Below are 21,184 nucleotides of genomic sequence, written 5' to 3' on the forward strand. Positions count from 1 at the left end.
TGTAATAATTTCCCCACTGTTTACAACTGAATGTATCGGACATATTTAAATAGGCCTAGAAACATCATTTCATCACCGCAACGATGAATGAATACAGTGTGTAATTTAAAAGCAACTGTTTAGCCCTGTAAGTGTAATGTATTTCCTGTGATTGCACTGACAGATTGCCTGTTTACTACTAAAGCATCGTCCTAGTCGGACAGAAAAAGCGTTTTTTGACTATTTTGTAATTTAAAAAATAAAACCAAGTTATGAGACAAACAAGTGAATCATCTACGTCAGATAAAACAATTACCAATAATATAGTTATATTTAAAAACTAATAAATATTAACTAGTTGAATCCCTTTGCAGTGGCGCACGGGAAATGCTGCCAGATAGCCGATATCGAAGGGATTTTTATTCGTCGATCAAATATAAATGATGCAAATTGTTCCCTCGGCTAGCAACTTAATCAGTAAATCACACGAACACACAACTTCCTGCCCCAAACCTTACCCCAGCCACAAAGAAGGGGTGTTTGTTTTCCAGCAGGCCACTACGGTACCCCGGATAAATGGCATCGTTTTATCGCCCGACCAATTAAGGCGCGATTCAACACGAAATTGTGATTCAATGCACAGCGTTTGGAGGCAAAAATCAAGCCATCCTGTCCGGCTGCTTGATTTGCGAGTGTGTGTGAGGCTGTGCGAGTGTGAGAGTGTATGAGTCCCCATCGATGATTGGACGATGTCGCATAATTTTCGGAAATGAATAAAATACAAATCATGTTGCTGTGGTTGTGTATTTTTGGGCAGCCGATCCTGGGCAAAGCACAGTGCTGTCAATAATATTTTTCCGTCCCATTGGTGTCCATAAATCGGCAGTGGGGAATCTAGCATACTGGTATGGCTTGCAAGGGTCAAGGGGGTTCACTTCACCATAATTGGGACGGTTTTGATTGTTAATGTTCACGTATTCTGTATTCTGGTCACAGGATCTGTTTTTGCACAATGTACGAGTTTAAATGGAAAATGTTATGTATTTCATAGAATTTTGTTATTGAGGTCGTACACCAGATTACCGGTCACAAAATAGAGGCTACGCTCATACCCGAGCATGGTTGTACACTGCTGAATGGATGGAAATAATTCCCGGAAGTAGTTTGATGACACATCACAGCTTGCCTTTCAGCATCTGTTCAGGCTATTACGATAATTTGCACTAAAGGCATCCAATCTTTTACGGATATCATTCGGAGAAAAATATCGTTAACAACTTTGGTCTCGTTTTTTATATTTAGAAAAGATCACTTTTGCGTCTTGTTTGAAATGATAAAACCTTAAAATTACTCTTATGTTCAACGTTAAGCAAAAAAATCTATCCAAGTGTGATAATGATGAACAATTTTAAATTTGTTATGCCCTCTGCATTAAGAGGCAACTTTTTTTTTATTTTAAGCATCGATTGTACCGATTTTTACAATCCGTTCAGAAATAAATAGGAAGATAGACATTCCATATTCAAAACATGCTCCTCCTTCTCAATCGGGTTCCATTGCCTTCGTGAAAAAAACTGAAAGCAAAACCAAAAGAGCACCCATTCCTTGGAGATTTTACGAATGAAATTGCCCCCAACCAGCGCTGTACGAAGAAAGGATTCCCATCGATATCCCATCTGTCAATCTCGGGGCTCGGGGGTACACTATGCGGCGCATCTTTCCATTGAATGGATCTGTCCATCCTTCCATCAATCAATTTGTGCTTCAAATTGCGGTTCACGTGTCTGCTTCGGTGGGAGTTAGCTTCGTACTCTCTCCTTTTGTGCGGCCGGACGAGGTAGGCAACTGATGTGAACATTGCGTATTGCCAAATTCAAAATTGATGCCTTGACCGAGTGAGCCAAATATGTACTGTGGCACACACGAAAAGGACATTTTGCCGACTAAAAATCCTGGCTCCTGGCTGGCTCAAATTTTGCCGATGAGAAATCAACATCTAAACGTGTGCGAGCCAACACCTTTGCATGCTTCTTGATCTGGGGTTTGATAGAAGGGAAATTAATTGAACCATCACACATACACACATCGGTCAAATGAGCAACAAATCTCGTACACGTACCACTTATTCACTGGAAGACATCTGGAAGCAGTAGCAAAAAATCACCTGTATATATCTGAGTGATGTCCGAATGAAGGACCAATTCCCAATTCCATGGTGCAAGGTGTGATGTGCGCACACAACATTCCAAAGTGGTGGGTGTGAAAAAGATGTTAACAGCAATAGATTGACAACTGGCAGGCGGGTAGGTAGTAAAACCGGGAGTGTAAGAAGTGAGAGCAAGGAAAACCAGTTTTGTGCGAGTGTGTGAAAATAAAGAAACACTGCTCGAAGGTGCTTTGGCCGTACGAATCGTTGGTCTGATTGAATCATCAACTGTCTTTGAGGAAATGGTTTCGTTCCAAGGACGGTACAAAAAGCACTGCAGCAGCGGTGGAGAGCTCTGTTAGAAATGAGTGGCATTTTCACCGCACAAGAAATCGAGCAGGTGTGAAACAGATAAAGAAATAGACAGAATGAAAGAGATAGAATGCAAGAGAGCATCGAGAGAACAAAACAAAGAGGTGTAGATTGTAAAAGGAAGGTGTGTAAGAGCAATCTTTGTTCTGCATGACGCAAAGTGCTCTTTCCATGCAAGAAAAGCCCTGCACTCTTTGATAGGCATGCCTGTGTGGAAAACATACCTTTTCATTGGGAATTGATCGAGTGCGTCGAGGGAAAATAGTTCATAGAAACTTGCTAATAATAGGGCAATCTTTTCACGGGAACAGTGATCGATTTCGGTGGATCGCAACATGAACAAGAGGCTGACAGTACTTCGTTGAAGCATGTTGATTTAAATTCAAAAGGATTGGTTAATTAATTTTCTACTGTTTGTACATATTGAGCTATTGGTTAGAAAATTGTAGATGAATTGAATGTTCGCACAAACAATAATCAAGTATCAGAAATGCATACTTTCCCTAAGAGAAAAAAGATATCCCATAGATACGGATGCAGTTAATTTGAGCAATTGTATCGATGCCTTTTTAATACTTTTCTACCATCTGTTCTAGCGGTCAATTGATATTTCCTTCTGCAAAACCTCAGTATCCTTGTCTCGCACACCATAAAAAATCGATATCACAAAGCGATGAAGTACATAATGAGAGCGACCGGCAAACCATTCGCAAAAATGCATCCAAACGTAGCCTGCCATTTCGAAAATCTTCTTAATCCATTTCAATAAAGCTATAGTCGAAAAGTTCGCGCTCGTTGGGGTATTTTTTGCTTCTTAGTTTCAACGAAACAAGAAAAAAGGAAGGGAGCGGGTAAAGCCAATTCACACGAAACGAACGTAGGCAGAGAAAGTGGTTCGTTCGCGCCCAGCAGTAGCAGTTTGGCTGCATTCGGATTCGCTTTTTATCGCAATGCCGCCCCGTCTGTGTCTGGAAAGCGATAAAAGCATAATAATGCTTTCGAAACCCACCATCGCATCTCCCCCACCGGCGCTTGCCATACTCCCTGATTACCGTTAGCTGATTTGTTCTCGTTTGCTTCCGATTTTTGTTGTTGCTGTGGTGACGTGCACGAGCTTTAGCAGCTTGGGTAAAATGTCGCACAAGAGAATCAAAAGCCTCATCTTGGGGTGGGATTTTTTTTCCATTACACACTACAGTTTCAAAACCACCACCGAGAACAGGCAGAAGATCTCAACGAAGCTCACATTTATAGTGTTGCTAGGGTATAAAATGCACCCGAAAACATGCGCTCTCCTGCGTGCTCATTGCATTATCCCACGACCCAAACCATCGCACAGTGCCTTTGGGCGGTGTAGGTGAAGGATAAAGTTATAATTGAAATCCAATCTCAAATGAGCGTCCCAGACTCGGCGGGAGCTAACGCGGGGTTTTGGGTTTGGCGCAACAGCAAAAGTTGCCCTGCGTTTATTCCGACTCGGGGAGAACCCGGGCCGAGGGTAACCTTTTGTGTTCGGCAAAAGTATAATTTGAGGTATGAATCCTTACACGGAGTGGGGAAGGGCAGGGAATCGGTTCTGGATGTATTGCTATCCGAGAACGCGAGAGCAGATTGAGGAGCTCAGTTCGATTACTTAAGTCGAGCCGTTCCCCCGTCGCCACCGTTTGCAGCGAACGAAATTCTACAACCACTCTGACTCATAATCGAGCAAAGTAGAAAATCGGGTAACCTCCTCACTGACTGCACCCATTGCGAGCCGCCAGCACGGAAGTACATTTTTCAAAAATGAGGAAAGGATTTTCTTTCCCAGTGGTGCTTCGGCTTCACCGGTCTGGGCCCGGCAATGGAATCGGTGGGAATGGGGGCAGGAAATAATTGAAAAGTCGCAAAAGTTAATACCATTCGATGGCGCTTATTGGCTGGAGAGTTGCATTCTCGGCCCGGTGACTCGATGGCAACACAACAATTGAAGGCGGTCGTGGTCTGCGGGATGGCGGGTTGGTTGATGAGGGAAGAAGGCCAACAGAAGCAGAAGGTGAATGTAACGGTGCGATAGCAGACAACTCAGTCGAGGGAATCCCCGAGAACAATGTAATCTGGCTCCGTTCAATAAGTTGTAATTGAAAATAATATGTTTGAGAGTGCACAGTGGCATCTAGCGTATTTAAGGAATTTTCTTACAATTCCGACAGATGCTTGCAGTTGCTATTGAAGTTCAGCAAACGGTGGGAAAAAGATTCATGAAAATGATTGCAACACGAGAAATATGAAAAATGTTTATTGATTAATCAATCCATTGTAGAAATATATTGATTATTAAAAGATTCAGCCTAAGAATTATGTAAGATTTCTTATTTCGTTGGGGAAAATATACTCTAAGAAAATCAATTGTGACATATTTTACTATTCACATCCCAACAAAGTTCTCTCAATTGACACACTCCACTAAACGAATGCGTGAAAAATCATTCTGCTAAACCATCTAAATTATCCACAGTTTCCCTTCCATTTTCACTCCCACGGGGTCCAATTTTCACGACTCAAAGCTCTACCAATGACAATGACCGTGTCTAATGACCACCGTTTGCACCAAAGCAAAAAAAAAAAAACATCGAAAAGTGTGATCCACTTCCAAGAGCAAAAAGCACCCTCAAACACACTCACACCCGACAGCACTACAGAACGCGCTGGCGGGGATGAAGAAAAAGAATTAAATAAATCCTCCTCTATCAGTATTAATCCTGTCTCGTTCCCGGGGCTCAGTTTGTCACCACAAAGCGTACGGTGTATGTGTGCGCCTGTCCCACATCTTTACACGTTACAGCCCGTGAAAGCCGAGAAGCAGTCAAAGAAAGATCCCGCCGCTTCCGAGAGACAATGGTCAAACGGTTGTTAAACCGCCATTTTACTGGTGCTTTGCTGTACTGTTCACATGGACCATGGCCGCCCATTTCCACCACCCTGGGCAACTATCTCTTGGCTATGTTCTTGTGCGGCAGGGAAAAGGCGGACATCTGGTGGTGGATGGTAGTATCACTTCTGATCAATGTTGTTTCGCCACTTCGCAACCATCCAGTGTCCAGTGAATAGGGCTTACCAGCTCGGTGCCATTCTTCAGACCCAGTTTAGGTGCAATCGAACTGGTGCTTCGTGTTGAAATTTCATTTCGAGCAGCAGACACCGACGACGACGACGACGACGACGACGGGAACGTTTTCCTTTTCATTTGGAGCCGGTTGGTTCGGACCGGTCGGTTTCGGTTTGCTGTGTCTTGCCATTTAATGTCAAAAACCATTGCCAAGAGCTTAGTGATTAGTTGCCAGGTCTGTCAGTCACATACGGCGTCAATGGTAGGGCATCCGTTTTTACTTTCAGCGTTCGGCACTTTCCTGTTAGCTTGATTACACACGTTCGCTTTCGCATTTGGGTCGAATAAGTGGACATTGGAGACGCGTTTCATTTGGCCGCTTGCAGGTTGGCACGTATTATCAATCGAACAATCGGTAGAAGAACATGGAGTTGAGATTAAAGCTGATGTTGGTTTGTTGTTTTTAATGATAGAAAGCAGTTGGGAAGTTTTATGATGTTAAAACCATCAATCAAGTAAAAATAAAAGCAGACTTTGAAGCCTCAAAACCACCGCAGCTTTAATGTAGCAGGGCAATGTAGAAATGCATCCAACATAGAAAACATTTAAAAAAACTACTACATTTGGCAAACTGGTAGCCGATACTTTGGAATGGTCTGATTGGAAATGTATCCACAGCTGGTACAAGCGCACCGGGATAGTCGAGGGTTAAAAAAAGAAAGCGATGGATGCTGTCCAGTGCTGAGCTGAATTTATGATTCATGAGCTCGAAAAACGAAACTCGCAATATTTTTAATGCATTCATCCAATCAATGCGGCAAAAATTCAATGCTTCGCTGATGGTTTCCCTTCAGCAAGGGGCAGGGTAAAGCGGGAACGGAACGGCAGTTCGTTGCAATCCATTCGTTGTAATAACGTTATGCATGCGTGATGAGGCTCCAGGCTACCAGGAGCAAAATGATATTATTTTTTCTTCTCAGCTACAACATTGTTGAAATATTGTACAGCGATTGTGGGTCTGGTAAGCTGGATATAGAGTTACTTGTGAAGCACTCTAAAGATATAATTTCATTTTTTTATCCTCATTTAGTTAATCAAACCACTTGGAAAGCATTTTTATCCACTTCTTATTGTAACAAAAATAGCATTACAGCATTCAATCAGCTACATTCCGACCTCGGTTCTACCTCGTCTCTCACCGGTGAATATGTCACCGGGCAAACCGGTATTTCCCTTACTTGCTTGGCATTTGTGTTTCAAACCAGTACGATTTCGACTCAGCGAAAGAAAAGGACTGGTGCATTGAAAACCCATCGTCTCCAAAACCAATGATGACGATTGGCAGTTGCTATAACAAGCACACGGACGACAGAATGATCATGATGACGATGATGTTAATGCAGACTGTAGCTACTGATGACGGTGTGATGGTGGTGGTAGTGATCGAAGCAGAAGGAAAGCCCCATTTCAAGCGATGATGATAGTTGTTATGACGGTAAACAGTGCTGTTCGATTGTCCGATGTGGACAAATTTGCATCGTCACTGAATGGCACACACGGGGCACTGTCGAGGACGACGACGACGACGACGATGCATCTGCCAAGTGACTTCGAAAGTGCAATGGGTAAACACAGTCACATTCAGGGCGCACGCCGCCCTGGTCTCACAACCCAGTTTTCCCCCATCGCAGCTTAGCTTTCAACACAAGAGCAACCGATTGTGTGATTTCGCATGCCAGCATATCGATGAAGCTAAAGCCGGCGATGGCAGGGCACACTGTTGACATTTGTTTATGATGTGCTTGGATTTTATTGTTGTTTGTTTACGATTGGTTGAACTCGTGCTGATTTGTTTGCCGGTGCTTGGGTGCAGATTCAAACTGCAAAAGCTGTAGGGGCCCAGCTGCATTCCTACCTTTTTAACCTTGGATACCAACGGTAGAGGGCCATCTGTTTCAGTGAAAAATTCCCTTTTTGCCGCTAACCAACCGACCGACTAAAATCTTCACAAAAGAGTGTGTTTCTAGAGTCTAGTACGGGGTGAGGCTACGGTTCTTTCTCCTTGTTTTATGTTTCGATTAAAACAAAAAATAAAGCAATGTTCCTATTTGAAGCTCTGCTCATGTCAAGTGAATCTAAGTTGCCAAGAGTCTTACTAGCTTTTGATTGTTAGTTGATAACATTTTTCTAAGTAAGCTCGTTTTGGTAAATAAATTATGGAAAATATAAATCATGACTCACCTCTGTGCCGGTTGGTTTGTTTGTCGAACATTAGCATCGCATCTTCAATCTGAAAGAACATTGTGAAAAAAGAAAATATAAAAGTACATTAGATTATTTTACAAATGAACATGAAAAACATTATGCATGATCCCATAAATAATGCTCGTTAATTCGAATAAGGACTTTCACTAGACAGTTGAAAGAGGGGTTAGATAAGAAAAATATCAATACATAGAAAATAAGCATAACTGTGTCTCGTCCAAATTGGCACTTCTGCTCAATATGACTTCAGGCACAGCTTCAGTTTAACAAGAAGAAACTAGTGAAATCCTTCTGTAGCTAAATGGGAAAGAAAATCAATATATTTTTGCCTCGCCGAACAGCCATGCACTGTCTTTCGCCCTCACTCTGCAAGGCCGGTTTGGTTCGAATTCAATACGATTGTTAAGACGGTCGTATCCCTAGCGTGCAGACCGAACCAAACAACTACCCTTTTGACCCCGACTCTGGACCACCTTGAGCTGAACAGAAAAACACTTTTGCTTTGAGCAAACTTGCTGTCAGCATCAGCATACCGGGCGCCGCTTCGTTCGCTTTCTTCAGCTAAGTTGGTCAGGCGTAACATAAGGGCATCCCGCAAGCAGCGCCCTGTTTTCTGCAATGGGCTACAACACAACCTGTCTCCCCGTCTATCCTGCGGTTCACAACCTACAAAGAAACAACAGCAAAAAAAATCGCTTCCGAGCAAAATTTCAAAAGAAACTTCACTTTTGCTGTGACTGCCACGAGTGAAGGAGCGTAAAGCGCACCCTTCGCAAAAAAAGGGGCGCCCGATTCGGAACGGTGGCGGGAACGGGTGGTTCGAAGGCCCGAAAGGCTTACCGCTCACCGAACCAGAAAGCCGAACGTGCAGAAAGTTTGCTCCCTGCTCGTAAAGCATTTTCCTAAAGTGATTTCATAAATAATAAAAGTTTTCTAATTATGCGAAAGAAGACGATCATCAAAAAACATCTTTAAACACATCGTACCACGCTCTCCCCCCCCCCCCCTTTTCGGTGGCAGGAGTAGGTTTTTGTCGATCGGCTGCTGTCCCGAAGGTACGGTGCCGAGAGAGCCGGTTCCGTTGATGGGTGTTCGATGGATGGATGGGCGAAAGCGTAACGAGTATTATCCTTTCGGTTCGGGAACGGTTCTTGCTTTTGACAGGCCACCATAACCACCGCAAACTCACGCGGGTAGGTAGAGGGTTAAACTTTCGTCCTTGACGGCTTCACTGGCCGTTGAAGCTGGCCATCGGGTGTGCGCGTGTGTGTGTGTGTGTGTGTTACGCTGAATTGAAAACCGTACAGTCTGTGCGGCGAGGCCGCACACCGGTTGTGGTTAAACGGAACAGGAAATCAGCCTGTCAGGGTGAGAATCATCCCGCTTGAGCGTCTGAGAGAGCATAAGGCGGCTGGAGGGGAAAACAGCCGGAAGAAGCAACAACGCCGCGGTAAGTGCCTCCGAAATGGAGGCACAACTTTCGTGCAGTAAAGCCTTCGCCACCGATTGCTGCTTCATTTACTTAGGCAAAACGGCTTGGAAAAGTTGTAAAGCATCCTCGGCGGGTGTTCAAAGGCACGTTCCCAAGTTTTAGTTCGCACAATGTATGAAGCTAGCGGTAGTGTTGGGGGGGTGCTTGCTAGTGTGGTAGTGTCGGGCTAGCACTTATTGTCTGCTGTTTTCTTAGCGTGTTGGGGTGGTGAAACGCAAAGGAAGAGAGATAGATGGATGGATTACCGTTAACATTTAACGCCCAGGACGAGCGCTTTCTAATGGCTCGCGTAGTACGCCTGATCGCGTTGAAAGCGTTTAGATGCGCAAATTGCAACAGATTAAATTCGGTTGATGTGATTGGTATGAATTACGGAAAATATTGTTTTTCTTTTGTTTTGAAATGAAATGTGAAATGTAGTTTTTAAACATTGAAACTAATTTGAGCATTTTTAGCAGAATTTAAAGGAACATTTTGCACTAAACGAACTCTCCATTTCATGCAGAATCAACAAAATCTCACACACAAGTATGGTCAGCCACCAGAACCACTTCCGTGCATAACTCGTTCCATCGATTTCATCTTCTGCCAAAGCAGTTTGCCCCATGCCGACGGCAAACACGCACGACCGCACGATAATCATAATCATCTCGTGGCGGAAAAAAGCACACTTGGCATGGCCGTTTTACGACTGACCGACCGGCATGACGCGGTTTCTCCATGGATCTTGTGGCGCCAGTGCCAGTTGGAGCTTGGGGGCAGGCACGCAGACCCATAAGGGGCGCGATACGAGCGCGTAAAATCTTCCACGCAACGGATCTTTATGTTTAATTATCATCATCTGGGGGAAGAAAATGATGGGAAACAGCTGCGATTAAAGCTGAGTTTTGGTGTGGCAAGCTGGCAATCGTGGGGCAAAGGAACGATTTTTTATTGCTGGTTTTTTGCCTCCACCATTTCGGAATGTGCAACAGCATGTGCGTTGGTTTATAGGGTATAAATGAAGGAAGAGCAAAAAAATAATAAACCACGGTATCCGAAACAACCAAACCAATGGTGTTGTAGTTTTTAGAAAATGTGATGGAGATTTTTTTTTGCAAAATATATTTTTTGCAAACTTTCCGCAAACGAAACCGTCCATTGAAAACATTTCGTTCGTTATCAAACGTGTTTGCCCTCTTTTTTGTTCTCAGAAGAGACTATCTGAGTGCTGTTCCACTTCCCTTTCCACGAGGGAACGCGCCAGTATCCAGCCATTTTAGTACCGTTTGCGTAGCATCGTAACAAAAGCTCTGGTGTGTCCCTGTGTCCTGGGACGCTGCGACCGGTAATTATCGGACTATTATCTTCTGCTGACCTATAAATTGGTTTTATATTTTTCCTCCCTTTGCTTTAATCGAGCATGATGGTTTCGATTCGTTACGGTTTCAAGACCTGGTTGCTTCTACCGCAACGGTACGAACGGCATCAGTTGACTCTAGGCTTAGTGGTATCCTCGATGGGGTTTTCCGGAAACAGGATAAAGCGCTTTGGCTTTTTCAGAGCATGGATTATTGGAAGAGAGGATGCATTTTTGTGTCGGGTGGACAATTCTCTGATTTGTCCCAGCAGGGTACAATCAGGTTAAAGCAATCCAAAGTTTAGATGTTCTTAATAAATGTACAATATATCAATACTTATATTACTATCATTAACATATGATGGTTTGACAATGTTACTATCAAACATTAAAAATATTTTTGTTATTTATCAACAATATTAATACGTATACAAACACCTTCCTTTTAGAGATGTGTGCAAACCGAACTCTACGAAATCGCAAAAACCATTAAAGGTAACCATTCTAGCCGTGCACGGTTTTCCATACGTACCAAATGAACGAGCAAACCGCGTGCTTACGTTATCACGCTGCGTGCTCACTTTACGGCAGCTGTTTCTCGTTTGCAACTCTCTGTTAAGCTTAAGGTTTTTTTTGCCTTTTTTGTTGGTTTGCTTTACACTAATCACATCCACTACCAATGCACGCTGAATATCTTCAGCCGTAGGTTTTTCGCTTGGGCCGGAAAAGGGGGAGGCACAGGATTTGTGGGTCAAAGAAAAGAAAAAAACATCTCATTTACTACGACCATTTGAATGCGAAGTTAGCCGACCGCTTTCCTCGCTCGCTCTTCTCGTAATCTCTCCGTCTCTGCACCGTTTCTGTTGCTCGTTTCGGTTGCAATCATTCTTGCAGTACTTATCATTTTCCCCGGAAGTATGATCTTTGCTCTCTATCCCGACCATTCGTCCCTAACGGGTTAGTCCGCGTTGAGGGTAAAAAAAAGACATTTCTAGTGCATTTCTACCGGTCTGCTCCGGTACAACCGATTCGCGCCTTACCGCACCGGTACAGGAATTTTGCTTTCAATTTTCTCTCTTCGCTTTCCTCCCTTCCACCACCGCCCACGAGTGCAGTTCGCAAATGGATGAGTGGATACGAAAATGACGCCCGGTACCGAAGCAGCGGCTAAAGTTGCTAAAGCCGGTGTGGCCCTCCGGTGTAACACAGAATGTAATACGGTTCGCAATGAGAGCAGCCCGCTTGCAGTAAAACCCTGCAGGAACGGGGAGGGATGGGGTGTGTGAAAAATAACAAAAAAATAACCATCATCATCATGCTCACTGCAGATAGTTAGTGGCGAAAAATCTAACAGCCATCCCACTACCAGGGCCCGGGCGGTTTGCTCTCGCTTTCGCAAAGCTGCTGACGATATTTTAATCCATTTTACCATCGATTCCCTTTTTCGCCGGTCGTTGCCGGGGCTTTTCCACCCATTATTTTCCACCACCGCGGGGCGAAAACTTTCCCACCGACTCAGTGTGTGCCCTCTTACACACAGTGCGGGAGGTTCGAAGGGAGGGAGGCAAATACTGCTGCAGCTGATAGCTTAGGATCATCGATTTACTGCCCTCGATACTGTGTGTATGGTTATTCCGGGAGGCGAGGGCTTTTCCGGTGCTGGTGGGCGGGAAGCATGGCGTATCTTCCATTAAAATACCCCTAGAGGCATATTTATAAGCCGGTTTTGCACACACACACACACACACACACAGATACAGCGAGTGCACATCCCCCGGTGAGCAATGCAACGTGCATCCGGTATACTATCGCACGATGATGCGAGGAAAACGCTTCCAGCCTTTCCTTCCATTCTTTTTTAGGTCGCAGTCCCCCCTACGCCGGTTTTCCAGTAAAATTATTTCCCCCGCACCACACGATAGAGTGAGCCGCTTCTCCCAATCGGACTGGTTCCCCTCCTTGCCCTAGTCGACAACAACAGAAATGAGCCTTTTACATTTACGAACCCGGGCTAAACGACCATCCTCTGGGTGGATGCAGCGGATCGTTAAGAAGCCGAGTATCAGTCGCGCTGTGGTATGGTCCGGGTTCGGAACGATCGTGAAATTCACAAATTTTCCCGTTCGATCATAATTTGCCGATAAGCGGAAAATTAACCCGAACCTACCGACCTCTTCCCTTGGCTGTGTATGTGTATGTTAAGGGAAAGGTAGGATCAGCGTAACTGCGCGTTGGGAGGCTTGTTGGCAAGTGCAAAATATAATTTGTCGAAACAGAACCTTTGCAGAGGGGACTGGGCTGTGCCGTTTCCTTTTCTGCTATGTATCTCCCTATCTTCCCATATCTCTTACCTCTTCCTCGGATATACACAGCGATATACACAGGACAATCGCACGGTAACGCTGCTCGGAAGAAGGGTAGCGTGTACGTACGAAGAGCGCTCCGGTGAACAACGAGCCGTTCATTAACTGCTCCGTCGAACAGCCAGTGCACTCTCAGGGCGCCCAATCAAGCATAGGTTAGGCGGGTCCCGCATTTTCCGATCACGGGACGGTAACGCGGGTTACACAACGCAGCGCTTAATATTATAATCTTAGTCCCCGATGAGCATCGAGCGCTGATCCTGCCACCCGGAGCCTGGGATGGATGGGCGCCCCGGATCGGACCCGAGGTGCACTGATGAGCAATTTGAAGGTAGTTTTCACGCTCTCAACACACGGAACCGACAAACCGAGCAGAGCCGGGCAGCGCGGCCGAGATGGGTTTGGGGAGATTAAAATAATAATTGTTAAAACGGTTTAGCGCGGGTCGTTGACGGGCGCGTTCGGGCAACGGGCATGGAATGCTGCTGGGTATGTTAGCGTTTCATTTGGCAATTGTTAGCTTATCGGTAACGAACGGTAGCAATGCTGATAAGGTACAATGTTGCAGTCATGTTTTTATACATTTTTTAATTAAGTGTTCTTTTCTTACTTTACTGAGCAAATTAATAGTTTTTCGATTTTAAAACAACAATATTCTTGACGGATTCAACCACGAACTGTCACTCACGTGGCTACACAAACCAAAATTATAATTCAATTATCATTTTGATGAATAGTGCTACTGCTCATTGTGTCACTTTTGCTTTGTGACATCTCCATTATGCCGGCCCGAGATTAATCATTCCCTAACTGCGTGCGGCAGCACAGTCACGCTCTGCACTCCGTAGTGCTGTTGAACGTAATTAAGTATGGTCTTTGAATAAAAAATGATGTTTATCTCTGTTCCGCAGAAGGTGCTTCAGCAAACACTTGCCGGCAGTACCGGGGCAAGAGATATTGTTTCTCTTCCACTGCCAATGACTATAGAAAGGGGTGCTAATAATCATTCTCTAATCTTTATTCTTTCCTGCCGTTATTTATCCTGTTTTCCCCTTCGCTCTTTCCCCGGAGTAAGTAGTTAAAGAATGGGTGTTTTGGCAATTGGAGCTCTCTTAATTACTGGAGCCAGAAAAGAAGCTCTTCAAAGTGCACGGAGTCGGCTGAAGCGAGAGGAATGTGAACGACCGGAAAGATGATAATAAAGGAAGAGAGCGCATAAATCATCTAATTAATCCATCTGAGGACTTTCAAGTGCAGCATTTTCCTTTGTTTTCCGCCTCCGTCTTTCACTAGATAAAACGTTTGGCTTTAATATTATATCAATAAACACACCCGCCGGTTAAAGAATGATTTTGCGTGACCATTTAGAGCAAGCCTTCCCGAGAAGTGTTTCCGTTCGGCGTTCTTTACCCTAAATCGCCCTGCTAAAGTCTTTCATCATTCCTTCGTAAAACGATATAAAATATGGCCGTTGCCAGGGAAAAACTGGAACGAGAACGGCCGCAACCAGATGACGATAACAATCAGATGCAACAAGTTTTCCGGGCAATAAATTTAACCACCACCACCATCATATACCAGCTCGCACAGCCGAGAAAAACTTTAGGCTTTACAGCGGGCCAGCAAAGATTTTGGGACGGTCGCTTGGACCCAGCCGCCCAGAAACTATTCCTCCCGCCGGCCACTTTCGAGGTCAACCCTTGCGCAACTCCCCGAACCTTCGCATACCCCGCTTTATTGGCGATCATCAGCATATTCCGTTCATCGCTTCGGCGGGGCCTCATTTGGAATTCGAAAGTCATTAAACGGAAGCTGTAATGAAAAATAAATTTTCCTTCGCACAGCGCCGAAACCGACACAACAGCAGCGGTCGGGTTAGATTTATATCTTTTCACCCCGGTCACCGGTTGCTGCTAGCCGAAACAAACGGGAGGGTTAAGAGCGCCAGCCCGGGGAGTGGAAATGAAATAAATGGTCGCCAAGAAGGTCCCCTGACGACAGCAGGACAGGAAATCAGAGAGGGATTTTATTTCGGGATCGCTTATTAGAGCGCAACACAATACAACACGATCCCGCGCTTGGGTGGCTGGGTGCCCGGGGAGGAGCGTTTCGGAACATAAATGATGGCGTTCAAACACTCCGGCTGCCAGATGAATCACTCAAACTTGCCGCCTGTTGTTGTGGCTTCTTGGGTCGTGAAACGCTTATTTGTTTTCTTTGTATGCTTGATGCAATAATGGGCGCTTGCTGCTGGTTGAAGGAGAATTTTTTGTTTTCCCAATAAAGTTTGAGCATTTAATTAATGTTTTGAAACTAACATTTTAAGGCTACTAATAGATACCATTATAAACCATTATAAAGCAGCGCGATAAAAAAAGAAAGGCACATACATTGGTCCAAAATTAAATCAATTAAATTGTTTTATAGTCCTGACGGTTTCATTTTCTTTGAGTTGTGTCTTTTTTAGAATAACGATTACCTTTAAAATCATAGAACAAAGCCCATCTAGCATCAGAATGACATCGCTAGATTCGTCCTGTCGCTCGCTTAAAATTGGCCATCAAATTTGATTCCACTTTTACGAGGCTGAAATGTGTTTTGATTTGCAGCAAATGGACAAAACGCCAAGCTGTGCTAGAGTTTTCAAGCTTAGGCTCAGTGTAAACCGTGCCTTTTTTGTACCAGACAGAAAGACATCAAAAAGAAAATTCGTTCCTTGAAGCTCGCTCCAAAGCAAGGCGGCGAGAAAGCATGGGAAGAAACAGCAAGCAAAAATGTGTCTCTGGCCTGTGACGGAAGTCGCGCTTCGGAACGCACCATGTTTGCCTGTTTTGCCAGCCGGTAGTAGTTGTTATGCGAGCGAAATCTGTTTTAATCAGCGGAATTTAAATAGTCAATTTAAACTTTCCCATTTACTGCTTTCCCTTCCGCCGCTCGTGATGTCGTTCTGGTCGTGCTGCCTGGCGCCCTTCACAATCATCACCAATACCATCCGAAGGGACCGAGATACCCGGGATGGTTTGTTGTTTTTCTGTGTTTCCGTTTCTGTTGGCTTTTCTTTGCCCTTCTCTCTGCCAGCAGCAGTATGTGTACGTTAAGTCGTGTTCGTTTGTAAATGCTGAGTGTTTTTTTTTTGTTTATTTTGTTTTTACAATGCTCAATCGGCGAAACACTTTTCTCATTTAGCCGAATCGAAAAACGATAAACCGAGCGCAAGTAACAAAAGACACATAGGGACGCACACCAGCCAGGTTGGAGGCTACGAAAAGAAGCGGTTTGCTCGGGGTATAAAAAAAAATACAACTTGCGCCTTACTCTGTTGTGTGCCGCGGAATGGAACAGGGTGCAAAAGCAAATGAAACAAAACCGGCGAATACAAAAATTCTGGCAGAGTTGGAAATTAAAAACTTATACAATTTAGATGAGAAGTTGTTGTTTTATGGAAAACTGATTGCGAATGCGAACTGCGCTGCTAGTGGTTGGAGTACTGCTTTCCCGCTGCGCGCCAGGTGTACCGATGGCTCGATATCAGATGCGAAATGAAGTAACAAAGGAAAGGTTTTGATTTTGTAGCTTTTCTTTGTGGGTTTCAAAGAAGCAAATTCGATAAAGCAAACGTGTTTAGAAGCGGCGTACGGTATTTAAAACAATATATTTTTAAATGCTGTTCAGCTCTTTCAGGCTTGCAACTTAATTCATACACTCATCATTCTTTTGTCCACGTCAATACTAATTAATCAAAGCAATTTCAAACGCATGTTTCAGCTGAAATTGCATTACAATGAGCTTACTGCAGTGCCCTGTTTTCTATTTAAAGTCTCACTGCTTTTGCTTGCTTCCAGAAGTTCTGCGTATTTTCTTCGTTCCAAACAACTTTTTCTCCTCCGGGCAAAGTCTGATACCATCACACCGTGTTGGTCATCGCATCACTGTCGCCAATTAGGTATGAATGAAACCCATCCATCCTACCATCATTGCTGTGGGAAAACATCTTCCCCTTGGGCTACACTTTAGTTGGCAGGAAGATTGAAACTTTCCTACTCAAGTAGCCGCGAGTGAGCTGCAAGCTCAACTAGGCTCAAGAGAAAGAGCGCAAAAAAGAAACACCGATTCAATATTCCCTTTATTGTCTGCTCTGTGCTTGGGTCCGTTCTTGTTCGAAGTCAACTTTTGCACTGCGCGTTGCACAGAGAGATGCAAGTTGGCATTTTTGTTCGTGTCCTTCCTTTTTTCTGTTGCTGTTGTTATGATACGTACGATTGTAAGCTGCCATTAATGCTACTACGGAAACTGGCACCTAGTTGGCCGTCTCAGGTTTCTTTTGCGCTGGCAGAAGTTTCCACTGTAGGTGAAATAGACTTTGACAGTAATATCAACGGAGGGGAAAAAACACGAGCAAAACGAAAACGGGAAACGAACTAGCCTAACTGATACTATCAGTTGCATCTTTCGCAAGCTGGTAGGGGATGCTGTTTTGTTGAGTAACTTTAATGATTTTTTTGTGTTGCCTTTCTTCCCTTTTTTGAGTTACTTTGCTTTCAATCACGGCATATTAAAAGTTAAAAAAAAACAAAGACCGGGGTAGGTAGCATAGAGAGAATGAAATAAGAGCAAAATCAAAAAAGTTTTGATATTTTGCTTTGTAAGCATTAATGATTATAATGGTTTTTGTTATAATTAGAAAACTATTAAAGAAAAAACATCTGCATGACGCTTAATGCAAAAGTAAATAATGCAACAATGTGCCTATACAAATGTTGCAAATATTGCCCAAAATTTAATCACAAAATAAATAAATAAAAACATTTCCTCAAAACTCAAGTCAAGAGAAAATATTTAAGCTCACCCAAGCGCGTTAAACCCTATAAAGCAAAACACGAAAGCACATCGTTGTGTTGGGCCGCTGTCTTTCGCAGCCCCCGCCGCATGGAAACGCCTTAAAATATATCGATGTCATATTTTAAGGCTAGTAATTTATTTCATTTTGTCGTTTTCACACCTTTTGCCTCGCATCAAGTGCGGGAAGAATACTTTGCGCGGGCGCGCAAAAATATGGTAACCGTTTACGATAGATAAAACCACTTGCGCAACGAGCCAGCGAAACGCTTCTGTCCCTCTGCTCTATCCTTCCCTTGCTTCCCGAAATAAGGGTTTTCATTTTTACTGTATCTTGCCTTGCGATGAAATCTTACTTTTTCCTGCAGATGACAGCCCCGAAACGACATTCGTTAAGGATGTGGTGGAGGTAGTTATGTGTGTGTGTGTGTGTTTGTATGTGTATGTGTGTGCAAGAACGACGAGGTCTCTTTCACATTTTCTCAGAATTGAGAATAATGGAGCTGTTTTTCTGTGCAGCGATACTAAGACGTTATGTTACTCTTGCTATCGCGGTTTTTTTTTGCAGCGACACTCCTTTCGTTTCGCGGAAGTAAATAAATTTTCAACGAGTTGTGGCAAGATTTTCCATTGCATTTTCTGACACACACACACTCACAGACTTACGAAAGCAGCGAGTGTTGGGGTAGTAGTCCGACAATGAATTAACGACACTTTTTCCAGCCAAAAAATGCCCGCCCCAGATAACCTGAGTGCCTCTTCTCAGACGCTTACACAGATACTGTCGTTCAGGAAGTACTTTTTAGCGCAATGGTGACACACTCAGTGCGTGGTGGAATTCGGTTAGAAGGTGGCAGAACAATTCTTTAATACAGGTTTCACTCCCTTCGCGACTTCCCTGAATGATTGAAGAAAAACGCCCATCGTGTGTCTAACTGATGTGGAGGAGCAAGGCTGCAAAAATATTCCACCTGCCCCGAACAGTCCCCCAGCGTGTGACAGACAGAGCGGGGCTTCAGTTTATTATGGGAGGAAATTTATAATGCTTCCAGAGCACCGTAATGTGTGCACCGAGCGTACCGTTTTGTGTGTGTGTGTAACCCGTCGGAGGTGCCATGAGAAATGGCATTCAATTGTATGAGCATTTCTTAACCGTCAGCCTCAAAAAACGGGTGGCGTGTGATGGAAGCACCTTAAAATGTTCCGATCCGCGTTGTTTCCCCTTTTTTACAAAGTGCGATGAAGAAAGCATTTAAATCTTCCTACCATCCCCGGGTGAAAGATGCACGTAAGTGTGAATAATTCTCTGGGCTCGATGCCCATAACTTAAGGCCTCCCGGTAGCCGCCTTTCCACCCGCCAAAGGTTAGCACAGGTGCAAATTTGGAGCAATTCATCGTTGCAGCTTGCCCCGGCAAAAGGATTTCTTGCCGAGGTGGAACGCAGGATAAGAACTGATAAGAAGAAGAAAAAAAAGAACCGTTGCACAATGGTGGGCACACCGGGTTTGAAGAGAATCGTTCCCTTGTAGCGCAAAACGTTCACCACTCCCCGTGCCCCCGTAGGCTTTCCTTCTTTTTCTTAATTGTATGCAATTTTTCATCTTTCCGATAGTAAGTATTTTGAGGCCGTGCGCAAACGTGTAGGCTCTCTGCTGGAGTGGATATTTCATTTCTTCACTGGATCTGATGGTACAGTTTGCTCAAAAAAGGCGCACCATCCATTTTTGTTTCTTCCCTTGTACTTCTTGCTTCTTTGCCTGCCTCTGCGCGTTCATGGAAATGGAGCAAAAGGTTGTGCTTTTTCTCCGTGGAAGTTCGTTCGGAAGCGATTTTACTCTACCAGCAAAGCGTTTCGTTTACTTTCGAATGGAGATGGTGAGGTGAGTTATTTTTCATACGCGTAGGAAATGCGTTCTTGCTTTTTGCTGAACTTGCTCACGCTAACATTACTGCGGTGTGAGTTTCTGATGCGTGAAGATACAAGTAATATGGCAGTAAAAACACTTTGGCACACTTCAAATAACGAGATGGCAGGTGTTTTAGGGCAAAAATAACGAAGCTTGCAACCAAACAGTGAAGGGGAAACGATGTTTCAAACATTTTGCATGTTTAATGAATGGTACTTAAACAAGAAAAAAAAATAAAGCGACATTTGTGATAATATGATTTGCTGTCATTTTAGCGGTTGTGCACAATTGAACAACAATTCAACATGTAAAAAGGACATTTTATTGTAATAAAATGAAATCATGCTATATTCTTCATTTTATAGCGTTTTTCCAAAATAAATTTTAGTAGTTTTGTTATAAAGTATTGCATTATTTTTATACCAAAACACAATGGACGTTCTGTGTTACTTACTGTCTTACTTTCGTATTTGCTGACACCTTTTTTCGCTTTTTGATTCATTTCAGCGTCTAGTGTGCTTGTTAACTTTCCTGTTCGTTATTGAATTTTATTCCTTTTCTCCCTTCCCATTTCTACTTGTCGCGGTGTGCAAAAAAACCGCTCCCTCCCATCGCAAAAGAACATTTCATTAGATTGTTCCATTTGTATTCTTTTGTGATGTGCCTCCGACAACGCTCCATTGGCCAAACAATACCAGTTCATTAGATCACAGCTAGAGTCACTCTTTCTCTTCGTCGAAAAAAAAACCGGAGGGAAAAGGAAACGATTTGGCTAAAGCCAAGCTTAGCCGCTGACGACAGCCAGAGCTAGAACCGGGGCAGCAAGTCAGCCGGCCAACGCCAAGCCAACCGAAACGACGATGGACGAATGGGCTTGCGGTTACTGCTGACGGTTGTTGATAAATGGAAAATCCCCCCCCACCCCAGGAGACGAGATGCTGCAAGCAAAAACTAGCGTTTAATGTCCATGTGTAGGAGTGTTTGAGTAGGTAGGTGTGTGTGTGTGGGAGTGTGTTTGCCCTTCATCCAGAAGAAAAAGCTTAAATTGATTTCATGGCACACAGGAGGAACAAAGCGAGTTGGTTAGCAGCGAACAAAACAAAAAAATACCTCTCCGACTGGACAGAAGTTTCATGACAGAAGCATTTCCTCGTGCTTAAAATAAAGTCCTCAAAGCAATTCGAACCACAGCTGCACCGTTTTCCCCCCGTGTTGGTGTGTGTGAGTGGGAGTGTGGTCGAAATGAAAAAGGAGAAAAACTGCATTGACTAACTTTCGCTACAGGCAGCACACACAGGTATTAGCAGCTGCAGCGTCGGTGTGGTTTTACTTCGTTCAAATGTAAATGCACATCACAGAACCGCACACACACACACACACACACACTCAAGATGAA

General features: G+C 43.9%; 1 protein-coding gene across 17 annotated transcripts in view; it reads right to left on the minus strand.

Moving 5' to 3' along the window:
• LOC1277242 (RNA-binding protein Musashi homolog Rbp6) overlaps positions 1 to 21,184 on the minus strand; it is a 591,248-nt gene that overhangs the window by 70,380 nt on the left and 499,684 nt on the right. For all 17 annotated transcript variants that reach the window (XM_061643244.1, XM_061643238.1, XM_061643240.1 and 14 more), the window contains one exon: positions 7,827 to 7,875. In XM_061643244.1, coding sequence (XP_061499228.1) covers positions 7,827 to 7,875 — 49 coding nt within the window. The remainder of the gene's footprint in view (positions 1 to 7,826; positions 7,876 to 21,184) is intronic.

Source organism: Anopheles gambiae, chromosome 2, assembly GCF_943734735.2.
Source record: "Anopheles gambiae chromosome 2, idAnoGambNW_F1_1, whole genome shotgun sequence".
Classification (NCBI taxonomy): domain Eukaryota; kingdom Metazoa; phylum Arthropoda; class Insecta; order Diptera; family Culicidae; genus Anopheles; species Anopheles gambiae.